Genomic DNA, 13,648 nt, shown 5'->3' on the forward strand with positions numbered 1-13,648 from the left:
ATGATAAATGATCGTTGACTGATGCTTTCATAACGATGTTGAAATGTTGACAAATATGTTGTCGAGTTCGAAACACTGAATCTCTGAACATCACTACCCCGGGAATCTAGGCTTAAACTCAACTTTAATATTACCTCTTTGAACAAGGTGTAAATGTTATGTCATAATGCGTTCTGCTTGACATCTTCGTTGTGTTAAATGTATCGCATCTTGTGGAGAAAAGAAATCATATTATATCAAATTGTACAATTTATGAAATAATTTATAATCATAAATATTGCATTTTGCCAGCGGTTTACTTTAAGTATGGTAATTTAACATTGAACTATACGGTGATAAAGTTTGCTTTATACGAAATATGCAGTGAACTTTAAATAGAGCAAAGATAAATATGTGCGAGATTGTTTACAAAGTGTTTGAAACATAAACGTGCTAGGACTTAAATATTCCATAACATTAACATTTCGTTGTGTTTTATATGTGTGCAATATCTTTAGATAATTACGAAATAGCTTGAAAGTAATGGGAAGGATTGGTAGTAACCACACTTGTATCGTTGCCAAATTTGGACGTATATAGTGGTATAATATACACAAGTGTTTGATACAGTAATATAAACTTCAATTTATTGCGCTGTTTTGATTCAGCTGTTTATAAGGATTCTACATCAGGTATATATATTCGTGTCACACATGTTAGACTCGAGCGTATATTATGGGTGTTTTTATTCGTGTCACACATGTTAGACTCGAGCGTATATTATGGGTGTTTTTATTCATGTCACACATGTTAGACTCGAGCGTATATTATGGGTGTTTTTATTCGTGTCACACATGTTAGACTCGAGCGTATATTATGGGTGTTTTTATTCATGTCACACATGTTAGACTCGAGCGTATATTATGGGTGTTTTTATTCATGTCACACATGTTAGACTCGAGCGTATATTATGGGTGTTTTTATTCGTGTCACACATGTTAGACTCGAGCGTATATTATGGGTGTTTTTATTCGTGTCACACATGTTAGACTCGAGCGTATATTATGGGTGTTTTTTTTTCAAGGCGGGTTTATTTATATTGTAGCACTTTCATTTTAACAAGTGTTTTGAATAAGGAGTTTTAAATGGTAGTGAATAGATATGATGCAATTTAAAAGGCGTTAAATATTCTACCATGATTATTGTCTTGAATAAATGTACGCGAAACATCAAGTGTAGTTATATGGTAGGATTTCTGGATTTGAATCTGTATAAATCTGTATTAACCCTAGTTATTTTGAACCCCATTCGATATTTTCATATGTGTTACGTACTTTATCTCAGACGTGAGCATGTTCTGGTAGGATGCACGTATGACTCAAATCCTAGATATGTAGAAACCAAGTTGGATGTATAAATCAGTTACATGTTAGTGTTATTGTAGTGTGATACCATGAGATGACAGTATTTTTCACATTTGTTAAATTAGCTGTGAAACATCTGCATCGCATGAAACTATTTATTAATGTTGGTATATACTATAAAACTTCACTTAGAAGCCACCTAGTAATGGTTACAGATTGTTAGTGTACGCAGTCGCAAATCATTTCTATTGTGAAAGTACCTACTTATAATTTTTCAGTGGTTTATGTAATTCTTAATAAATTATCCACTAATTCGGCCAGCCATTGTGTAAATCTACCGCTTCACCTGATTAAAATCAATAACGGTTGACTGCTGATTCCCTGTAAAAATGTATTGGAAAATTGAAAAATACTGTCGTTTCATTTGACACATTGGACAATGTTGACCACTTATATTTGAGCTCTGGTACTGTTCATCAATGTTTAAAATTTGAATACGTAATTTTTGGAAGAATATTTAAAAATAAATTTCACTATATGCGCTTCGTTTTCCTCACACTTGTGAAAGGTATTAATGTTAATGGTTATGGTCTTCAAGGCAAAGATCAATGTTCATTGCCGTATAGAATACACTCGGGAAGTTTGATGTTTACGTGAGCAATTTTCTGGTATAAGTAGTATATACAATAATAAATTACTTCCATTACAGTTACCATCAAATCCAGAAATATTTAACTGGGTAGATCAAAGGCATGCTGAAACAGAATATCGTCTGATAAGAATAGGTTGACCGTCATCAAAGCAGGTCATTTAAATGATAATATCTTGGTTCGATAGGCTAGTTTCATAGTATTTGCCAAGTGTTCTGTTTAAAAAGTAGGTAAAAGAATAGGAGATTCTCAAGGACGTACTTAGTTTTTAAACGAAAAATTAAACATGTGTTCGATATGAATAGTTCACTAGCCGTTACAATTTTAGCAAATGTTTCTGATCATATCGGTTGTGATATCACACACGTATCACTGTACCTTTGAAGGAGTTTTCAAACGATAACATAACAGTGATCAATCGGTACACCTCGGTCATTTTCCATCGAGAACAACCTCGGACGTACTAGTATGCCGGTAGAAGTAGTTCGTAAACAATTGGTAATATCGTTCATTAATTGTATGTTTTTAGGTATAAGGCGTAATTTGCATTACTAAGTTCAAATTTATTTAAGTGAATATAATTATTACATGCACAATTATTATGCTTAAGAGTTGAGTCCTTTAACTTGGTTTAACTTTAAATGCTAAATTGAAATTACTACGTGGTCTTCTTGTATCGTAGTTAAATGAAATGAATTCTAACAATGAAAACCGTCCATATACATCCGAGGTTGTTTTCTATAGTAAATGGCCGAATGTACAGTGATACAATATTTTGTTTGGTTATATTTTCTTCACCTGTAGTTCAGGCATTACTGGAAATCAAATGTCCTTTGTCCCTATGCCGTCAAGTTTTCAGTTTCTTGCAATCAATATGCTCAGCAATAAACACACATAAGCAATAAAGAGGTATTTGTACGATAATTCATACATAAAAAAGAGATAAATCGTGCATCTATTGTTTAGTCTCGTGGAAATTCCTCGACAAGTTAGATTCAATTAACTTCACAAGAGCAAAATACATGTGTAATCAAGTGTTTCAAAACAAAATAATGGCTTTGAATAATTCATGATATTATTTGTCGTTACTTTCGACCTGTATGTTATTTTGTAGAAACCATTTACATACTGTTATGGTATTCCAATAGCAAATACGGAATACAGACCTTCACCAGTCAACACAAATGAACTTAAAGCTACCATCTAAAGAGAAACTCGCACCATTACAACGGACATTTTTGCGCTTTTGTTAAACATACTTTTCAACAAAGAGTTTATCTCGTAACTTTAAGTCAGCGCATTTTCTTCTCAACATGGGTTCCCATATAAAAAAGGGCTTAAATAACGCCTTCAACTTCGAGGAGCACTAATATTCATCTGACTGGAACACGTCTGCATTTAAGGTTCAATACATTGTAAATAATCGTTCATGGAAAAGAGTTTATAGTTCAAGACATATTTTTGAAATCATTTTTGAATACGTTTGTCTTGTTTGTGAGATTCTTCTTACTTCTGTGAGATATTGTTAGATATTGTAAGGTTTGATTGCCTCTAAGCAATTATACTTTTAATTATATATTAATAAGATAAGATTAATATTGATGTCCATTTAAAGTTCATTTATACTTACAAAGTTAATGGACTGTCATTGTTAATGGCGTTGTGGAAAGCATTACCTTATTAGCTAAAATAGTATATCACCACGTAAAAATTAAATGGCTAACATGCAGTCACCCTTTAATACACTAAACTGACATCAGGCCTAAAAAACAAATATGTCTGTTTCGGGTAACCCGACCCTACCTATAAAAATGCGCCGACCATAACTATTTTTTCCGTTTCTGAGCAAAACAATATTCGTTAGCCAATACAGAGTTACGAAAGGCGGATAAATGCGAATTGGACGATCAGAATTATTGTTTATATGATAAAACAAAGTCAGGCAATGGCAGTAATGTAGGAAAGACTGCCATGTGCAAGGAAACACTCTGAACTTACGACAGATTTTGGAAAAAAAATCCCTACCTACCCTACCTAAAAATTTTGGGAAGGTTACCCTAAACAAACAATTATTTTTTTTGGCCTCATGTTAAATATTTGGCATGATATCAATCGTTTACATGGTCTTGATCGTATACGAAGTCAAGGCATTTATAAACAGCAACATCAAAATATCACTTAGTGCATGAGAATGTCAAATTCTCTCTCTTTTACAATATGCGTGTGTTTATATATTCAAGCATGTTGCATATGTTTCAACCACAGGAATATGACTCATCGTTTGGTCTGAAATGGTAGTTAAATGACATTTGTATTACTAAGTCCTAAGTCCTGACAAAAATTATGACACAATTAAGACATCAATGCTTATTAAGTCTATGACAGAAAGTATAGGAAGATCAAATTCGAAACCTTTTTTTTATTTTTTAGTGAAATATGTTCGTAATCCTAAAGTATTGCTTAAAGGGAAATGTTGTTGTTTGTGATGTTGTGACTAAACAAGAACGATTTGTAATCCTGTTTGCAAATAGGCTGGTTTGTGTTGTAAAACATTCAGGCGAATCAAATCTAGATACGACTGCACATTTGACTGGTCTAGAACAAGCATACGTATTTCATGAGATGAATTATTTCTACCGTAGTAATTTCATTGTGATGCATTTTTCTTTAAACATTGCAGGGGTGTACGATCATTAATGGTGATGAGAAATTGAGTTTAGGGCTCTTGTAACAATGCGATACGGGAAATATTAACTACAAAGGATTTACGGGAGGATATTGCAAGACTATGCTTTAATTCGTTCGATAAGTCATGCATTTAAAACACCAGACACTTAATACGAATATATATATATATATATTTGCAATAATCTCATACATTATCTTTTTAAAAAAATAAACAGACTGCCAGAACTGATCACCTCTCGTAACGTCTTCGGCAAGATTCTTTAAGTTGACTTTGCCATGAGCAAAAGTCATGTTTGTGCAACTTAATGTTTGCAAAGTAATGACTTAAGAATGGCTTAATAATTATTAATATTTTGTATGCATGCCAATAAAGTTGACACTCTGTAGATCGCTAACTTGTTATGTATGTTCTTGTTACGAATATTAAAATCCCTCATAACAAAATTTACTCCAGTTGTCTTTCTTTCCTAAAACCTCAATTTAATTGATATCGTTGTGAACAACGCATTGAATCTGACTTACTGATGTATCACACCGCTTACTACACATGTATCTTCCGCAGTTTTTGCGTGTTTTTCCAAATTAAAAGTTAACTGGATTTGTTAACTACGTTAATCGTGTCGATGTATGTATCTGTACTATCACCGTGATTTGCATGTTAAATATACACACAATAAACTGGGAAAACATTATGTGCTATTTCAAAACGGGTAAACTCAGCTTGGACAGCGACATATTGTAAATTAATCATGTTTATTTTCGGCAACATACTAGTTTGTATCTATAAGGCTTTCTTTTTATAAAATAATGTATTTGTCGATTTCGGACCATCTGATGATGTCTAGTCCCTTTGAATTTACAGTCGAATCTCGTTGGCTCGAACTCACTTGGCTCGATTTCCTTGTTGGCTCGAACTGGATCAAAAGGACCGATTTCTTTATACTGAATGTAAACATTATCGCTTGGCTCGAACTCCACGAGGCTCGAGGTATTTTCGCCGGTCCATTGGAGTTCGAGCCAACGGGGTTCGACTGTATGTTCACTGATAATACAAGGAAAACTACAGGGACAATCAACGTAGCCAAGACCTTACCCATAATCCTTCTGTAAGACACAATGATCAATAACTAGACATTGAATGAGAGGCACACAATATCACAAGACACCAAACACAGACTCCACAATGGGCTGATGGCTCAGACTTTGTTAAAGTTTACAACATCGTTAACGTCATCTTTGTTAACTTTCAATTCTGAATAGCTCTCAAAGTTTTATGCGTACATTTATGGTCTGCAGATTTCCTAATGTTAGACAACTGTTTAAGCTATGACAAAATTGTATGAGAATATCCTGAAATATTTCACCTTTAAAAGTGAACAAAGATGCCGCAAATCACGTTGTTAACTTAAATAAAGTTCTGATTTATCGGCCCAATATCTGAATATTTGAAGGCCGTGCCAAGGAAGTGTCGCCAACAAGTATTTGGCACGGTCTATAACAATATAGCTCACTATAAAATCATTGAGGGTTAAATCAGTTAATGAGCGCTTAATCGAAAAATAATACATGGATTTGTTTGTGTCGTGCTGTTGGTTAGGAAGTTGAATTGTTTTCTGTTTTAATTCCTTTAAAGAATCAGTATGGATATATTTCTTGAAAATGTTTATCAAAGAGATTTTCAAATAAAAAACAATTAAAGATGCTGAATTTGTGATTCGAAACACTTTAACCGTCTGGGTATATGTCTTTAAGTACGTTTTTTGAGAAGAACATCTTAAGTTACAGAATTTTCGCGTTTTGGTCATGACATATGTTGTCTGATATGAACTAAACCAATTGTCCCTTTTTGTAGTACCAGATAATCAAATGAACCTATATGAACAGATTGTGTTTACTCCCGTGAGATAAGATTGCAATTTGTCATGATTGTGTTTTCCAACGTGATCAAATCATTGCTGCCAATTAATTCCATGGTATTGACTCCAATTTCATCACCGTAGGAAACAAATAATGTAAATATTATCCTACAGAATTCCTTAGGGAGAAAAAAGGTTGGTTGTTATTTTCGATAAAATACGTATGAATAAAAGAGTAGCTATTTCTGATTCTGTTGCTTACCCTATTTGCGATTGTGATAACTATGTTATTGTTTAACATTCCAAAAATGAGCATTGCAATTGTACTTTGTAAGAACTGAAAAACATATTTTTCATTTCAGATGATTAGAACATTTATTATGACGGTACATTTATGAGTAAACGGAATTATAGTTACTATATTTGTAACTATGACAACAGTGGAAACTATCTGTTCTGCGGTGTTATGGCAGTTTTTCGCAACTTTTTAAATTGTCCAAACAATCAATGTTCCTAGCAATAAACAGGTTTTTGGTACAATAAACTCAAACATAAAACAGAGATAAACCGAATCCAGGAATTGCTTTATGGATTGCTGATTGTCTTCCAAAGCAAACAACTTTAACTGACTTCATCAGATTCTGTGGAATCAGGTGTTTGTTAAAGTAATGAAATAATGACTTAAAATGTTTGACGAATTTCAATTAATCATAAGTAATTTGGTCTTAAATATTGAAGACGTTTTAAAATAAGTGTTGGTCCATTTTATTTTACTAGTAGTTTGAAGTACTCCTTATTCCTTTTCCAGATGTAAATCAAATAGTGCATATTGTAGTATGTTGTTGTTGATGTTGTTTTTGCTGTTGTTGTTGTTGTTGTTGTTGTTGATTTGATACGTGTGCATGTGATACATGTGATGATAAAATTGGATAGCACGTACGCATTTTGAGCTAGTCTCTTACTTATAAAGAGCACGATGTCTAAACGTTGATGAAATTTGATGACATATATACGCGTGTAATGATAGACTCTTGTTTTAAAAGTTTGCCTAACAATTGTGTTAGTGTTGCGTTGGTTCAACGTGTGTTGCTGTTGTTTCTTGATTTGAAATAAATAGTGCGAGAGTGTGGTCTTGTGCTGTGGGAGTAACCGGGGAAAACCCACTTGTTCGGCTTGGTAAGCACCATCCAGACTCATTTCATAGGCTTGGAATCGAAGCGAGTGCGCCCACTACTGCGCTTACCGGACAAGGTCGTAGATAAATGGAATAAATATTATGTTTCCATTTTACGAAAAATTAGTTAAACTATCTCGTGTTGTTTATACAAAATTCAAACGTTGTCAATTCAGGTGGATACTTGAAGAATGAGGTACAGTCTTGCCCTACTGATAACATGCATGCTCTTTGAAGGTAAGGACCTTTTTGATATATTTCTTATCATTCAAACATAGGAACTGGTAATCGTAACATCCTCAAAATTTACCTTTTATCCAAACGTTTCACCTCATTTGTGAGAAAAACAATACAAGGAAGGTAAAGGTAATGTCCATTACATAAGGAAAAAATGAAGTTCAATTAATTAAACGTTAATCAAAATCATAAAACAAAACGTATGAATCGGGTGTAGTAAATGTTCATATTTCTAATGTGTCTGTGTCGTTGTAGTCCGCCAAGCGGTGCTTTTCGAAGAAGGGGAATGGACGGAGTGGTCCAAATGGTCGGGGTGTTCCGTCACGTGCGGATATGGTTTCTACAAGCGCCAGAAGACATGGAAGCCAAGTGTACCTGACGCCCGCGACAAGGTCCCGTATACGTATGAGGACAATATGGAATGTACAAATAAAGTGGAATGTCCTCGTGAGTCCTGAAAACATAGTTATGTAGGGAATCTTATTAGGACCATCGCAATCCAACACCTCGCCTTAAAGCTGCACTCTCACAGATTGAACGTTTGACACCCTTTTTTATTTTTTGTCTTGGAACGAGCCAATTTTTGCGAAAATACATCGAAACCAGTTAAATAAGACTGCTGTCAAACATTTAGATCGCAGATTTTTATATTTCAGTTCAAATTAGATGTTTTATGCATTTTTCTTAAACCTTTTAGTAATGGTTTAGGTCATTTAACATTAATTTTCGAATGGAAATATGAAAATCTACGATCTGATTTTTTCTCAGCAATCTTAAATCATTGGTTTGCAGATATTTACCCAAATATTTGCTTTTTCCAAGACAAAAAGAAGTTGTAAAATTGGTAAATCTGTGAGAGTGCAGCTTTAATAATTGCACAAGAAAAAAAAATGCGATGTTAGTTTATAACATTTTAGCATCTTTTTCTTTTCAATTCGTAGGTTTGAAATGTACTCCGGTGCATCCTTTTAATTAATATATCTGGAGAAAAAACGCGAAATTTATTGTTGCGTCGGCGCATCTTTCTTCATTGACTACCTAGAGGTTTTAGTGTATAAAGTACTGTTCAAATTCAAACAAAAAGATGCGACATTTTAGCAAACAAATATTGCGTGATCGCGATGGCCCTTAGAGGAGTCCGTATTTATATGAACGCCAGCATAGTTAAAGATGCACTATTACTCCCAAATAAGATTTAACTTATTTAATACAATTGCTTAAATATACCAAAAAGGATGAATAAATGTCGAAAACAATGATGCTTATGAAGGATACCGAGTTTTATTTAAAAGAAATGTGCAGAAAACACGGTATTGCTACCTTATGAGACCATAGTAGATCGCAGTAAATCTTTTAGCATTCACCAATCATTTAATATTTTTGCGTTTTCAGCTCATAAATACACGTCTATAGTATTGTTAATAGTTATTATTACTTTCCATAGGTGCATTATTTAGTAAGTAGTTAAAGGCTTATCACTAAATATTGATGTTTGTCATAAATGTGTATGTATTGATTTTGAATAAAAGTGTCTCTTTGACCCAGCCGTTTCAAACCGGTCTGTCTGTTATTATGTTTACAATGTGTTGAAATAAACATAAATCATTTGAAAATCTGAAAGTTCAGAGATTTAAAAATGGTCCTTTAAAAGCATAAATATTTTAAAAGTAATCAGTTTATTTTTACAGCGTGACATACAAGTGTTAGCTTAATGTATTTACGTTCTTTATCTAGTTATAACAGTGCATTTCTGTTCCGTTATTTATCCTCAAGAATGTACATTTTAACTATCACAAGACAAGAGTGGACATGTGTAATAAATAAAACGCAGTTCGCCAATGTGTTTTAAGCCTCGATAGACAATTTGCAGCGAATAGGGGAAATTCTTTGATTATCAGCCCCAGATAAAAACTTAAGTGTCGCAAAAACTCATCGGTCAAGGTTTGTCCTCTCTATGATGAAAGAAACTAATTAGTCATTCGCCTGTAGGCCTGTGCCAAATTAGTTTTGAAAAACTGTCAATCAATACATTAGGCAAAATAAATAACTGACTTATGGTTAATACGATATTGGTTAGTTTTGAACTTGAAATATAATAAAGCCTAAAAAATTACTTCCGGTCCGGGTTACCTACGAAACGACCTTGACGTTTTTATTGTCCATCTGTAAATAATAAATAAGTAAATGTTAATGTGTGTTTTTATGTTGTTTAAAAAACTTCAAGCTTTAAACTGAAGATTACATATACGCAATTCCCCCAATAATGACAGTATCATTCTTACATATAGCCTTATAAAAAAACCTATCGACCCAACCTGTTTCTGGACAAGGTGTAACCCTAACCAGGCATTTTTGTTTTGGCATAAGGTAGGCTTATTTTACCAAGTACAAGAGGCTGGTTTATTTCACTACAATACTAAATATCAAAATATTAAGTTATTTTGGTCAAGTCATTATTATACCATCAATGTCATGTGTTTGTTCTATGACTAAATACTCTGAGTATCCATTAAATATGTTGACATGGACTCCATTTGTATTGGACTCTTTAAAAAAATGTATTCAATCTTTGACCCCAGTTGACGGAGCGTGGGGATTTTGGGGCGCCTGGAGCGAGTGTACCCGTATGTGTGACGGCGGCACCAACACTAGGAAACGCGAGTGTAACGCACCTTCACCGGAAAATGGCGGGAAACCATGTGAGGGCAAGGCCCACAACGAAACCACGTGTAACGATTGGAAATGTCCGCGTAAGCTATATTATGAATTCACTTACTCTTACCTATTCTACTTCGATTGTGAAGACAGACATTTGTTTTTATCTCTCTTAACTCTTTAGTTCGTTTTACCAGTAAAGGCTATTAATAGAAAAAAAAAATTATTTACATGCGCTGAGGTGTTATTATGAAATTGACATTCATTGTTTTCTCTCATATTTTATTTTTATCACATCATTTGGAGAGGCCAAACCAATTTACTCGGTATATCCGCGACATGTTAGTTAGAACAGCACCAGTTCAACTTAACACAGCATGAGTACTATAAATCAGGTTTTATTTTATATATAGTGAGGTTTAATATATTTCTTCTTTTATATTATGAATGCCAAATCATAACTAAACATGAATATTTTATTTTAATATTATAAATAAAATATTTGACTTGCATGAAAAGCATTACCGGTTGGCATTAACGTCTAGCAATGAATACAGGCAACAGAAAAGTAGCTTATCAAATACGATATTAATCATCCCACTGTACCGTACACCTCTAGACTTGTCCGACCACTTTGACACCCAGCAATACAATCAGAAAAGGGAATCATGGTTTATTTTACCATTATTTATTACGATGTCACAATATTAGTCGCATCACTCATATCACAATTTTCGCTTGTACCTCCAGCCTTGCCCGACCACTTTGACGTCAGTCAATGCAACGAGACGACGTACATGTGCCTGAGCCAGAAACAGTGTATCCCCGCGACCAAACGCTGCGACAACGTGCTGCAGTGCCATGACGGCTCTGATGAGCACAAGTGTGAATTCTTCTACTGTGAGTTAAATAGGCTTATATATTTAATTATATTAGTTTTGATACCATTCAGACAAGTATGAGATGGGGTTTCCATCAACTGGCATCCGTCAAATTTCTGTCTACTGGGCTTGCCCTTGTAGTTTGCTTTGCATCATTTAGACAGAATAAAAGAAATCTCGCTTTCACCTCGTGTTTATTTCCTAGAAAATGTCGAGGAAATTGCTGATGTCGTTGGTCTCCATTGAATTTCATAACAATGTAAGCGTTTGTCACAACTCCGAAACCAAATGAATTTCAGTAGATACAGTACTGCCCAAACACGCTAGCTAAAATGATTGTCCGGTTATGCCCCTTTACCAAATGAAGAAAACGGACGACCGAAACATACTGGTATTAATTAATCATTGACTGGATATATGTACAAGAAAAATTAATTTATTCTAAAATCCTATCGTTGGTAGAATCAATTTATCGATTAGGTAAACCGAAGTGTTGCTTTGTTTAAGTTGCACCTGTTAAGCTAGTGTATGCAAATGCATGTGTTCTTTTCCTATTTTCAGTTTCCAGTTCGAATTTTGTGAGCATATCAGCCTTGATTTGGACGTGCTTGACGGGCGTGATATTTGTGGCATTAGGATCCTGATAGATGTTCAATCCATAGAAGTGTGACATAATGTGTTGAGTTGTTTTACTGTGTAACAATACAATCACCGGGATACGTAATGGGTTTTGAATCTCAGCCTCATACGTCAATTTTTCCTCACTAAATTTTCGGGGTGGCTGTTATTTCAGTAAACACAACCCACAGACGTTCACACAATGAATAAACATTAAAACTATAAAAAGAATTATACATCACTGAGAAAATGCGTATGTGTTTGCGTATAAACAAAAAACTTATCCAACGCCCATGCTAGACAATGATATATTAAGATCGGGTTACGCACGTCGTGGTTTTGATAACGATCGGCAAAAAGGGGACTAACTATTTACCGTCGTCTGGATTGGGCATTTGGACAATACATATATAATAAAACCTGGGAATCGTATAGTGACTGTGATAGAAGCAAGTGTTATATACACAATAGTGACAAAGACACGGCTAGTGATATACTATATAACCAACGTTTTGGTATTTGGTAAACACGTTGTATTGACGTCGCGTTCATATACATTCATGTTTCCAAGTTAACATTACTAAAAGATACTGTAGCTGTGACTTTGAACATATAGAATATATGTGGTTAAATGTAGATGAATAAATTAAAATAATTATTCTTTATGCTAAAGCAGTTAAAACATCTTGTTCTAATATGATTTTGAAAATATATGTTTTTTATATATTTAATCGAACAAAATTAAAATTTATTTAAGATACTTCTGTAATATGGGCCCTGTTGTACTTCCATCATTCCTCTCAATACAGTAGAAATAAATTGTCTATTCAGACCATTGTTTTCTTGCCAATTGTTGAGTATACACTCATTTCATGTTTATTTCAAATATAATAAATGCTCATTTTTGATAATAAATACAATTAGACTTGTTATAATTACCTCGAATTAATTTTCTTATAAATTGCTTCTGTTTATTATCATTCCCCTTATAAACTGAAGGAGTATAGAATTCCCTTTATTCATGCAAACTTTGGGTCACACTTAACTCATACCTTAACATTAACCCTTAAGTTTATATTTGTTAGTATTACAGCACCTGGGATTTTATGCCACAATTGCTGGAACGTACACAGTTATATGATTGTCTGTCTGTACATTCGTTCGCCCCACGGTTTCCGATCAAAATATGAAGAACGCTTAGGCCCAGGATTCTTAAACTCTGTAGGAAACATGGTAATGGCCTCATGACAAGCCGATTAAACCTTTTGATTTCTAGGTCAGTTGTTCAAAGGTCAATGTCGTGGTGACCTTAAGACTAACTTTAAGCTGAAAATAGGTTTCCAATCAATTTATGAATAACGCTTTGGCACAGGGACGTTAGCTTTCTAGGTAGGTCAAAAATGACCATGATATCAACTGTATTGATTTTGAGGTCAGTGGGTTAAAGGTCAAGGTCATGGTGACCTTCAGTTGAAATCGGTTTACACTCAATGTCTAAATAACGCGTTGGCCTAGCGACCTCAAATTTGGAAATGTGATTGTCATG

The 13,648-nt window shown here is 34.0% G+C and overlaps 1 protein-coding gene across 1 annotated transcript; it reads left to right on the forward strand.

Annotated features, from left to right (window-relative positions):
* The first annotated feature begins 274 nt into the window (after positions 1 to 274).
* LOC128218905 (properdin-like) lies at positions 275 to 13,022 on the forward strand. Its single transcript, XM_052926671.1, has 6 exons — positions 275 to 671; positions 7,888 to 7,948; positions 8,204 to 8,395; positions 10,528 to 10,698; positions 11,354 to 11,503; positions 12,046 to 13,022. The coding sequence occupies exons 2-6, from the start codon at positions 7,903 to 7,905 to the stop codon at positions 12,126 to 12,128; spliced, it is 642 nt and encodes a 213-aa protein (XP_052782631.1). The 5' UTR covers positions 275 to 671; positions 7,888 to 7,902; the 3' UTR covers positions 12,129 to 13,022.
* The last annotated feature ends 626 nt before the right edge of the window (positions 13,023 to 13,648 follow it).

This window comes from Mya arenaria, chromosome 15, assembly GCF_026914265.1.
Source record: "Mya arenaria isolate MELC-2E11 chromosome 15, ASM2691426v1".
NCBI classification, from domain to species: domain Eukaryota; kingdom Metazoa; phylum Mollusca; class Bivalvia; order Myida; family Myidae; genus Mya; species Mya arenaria.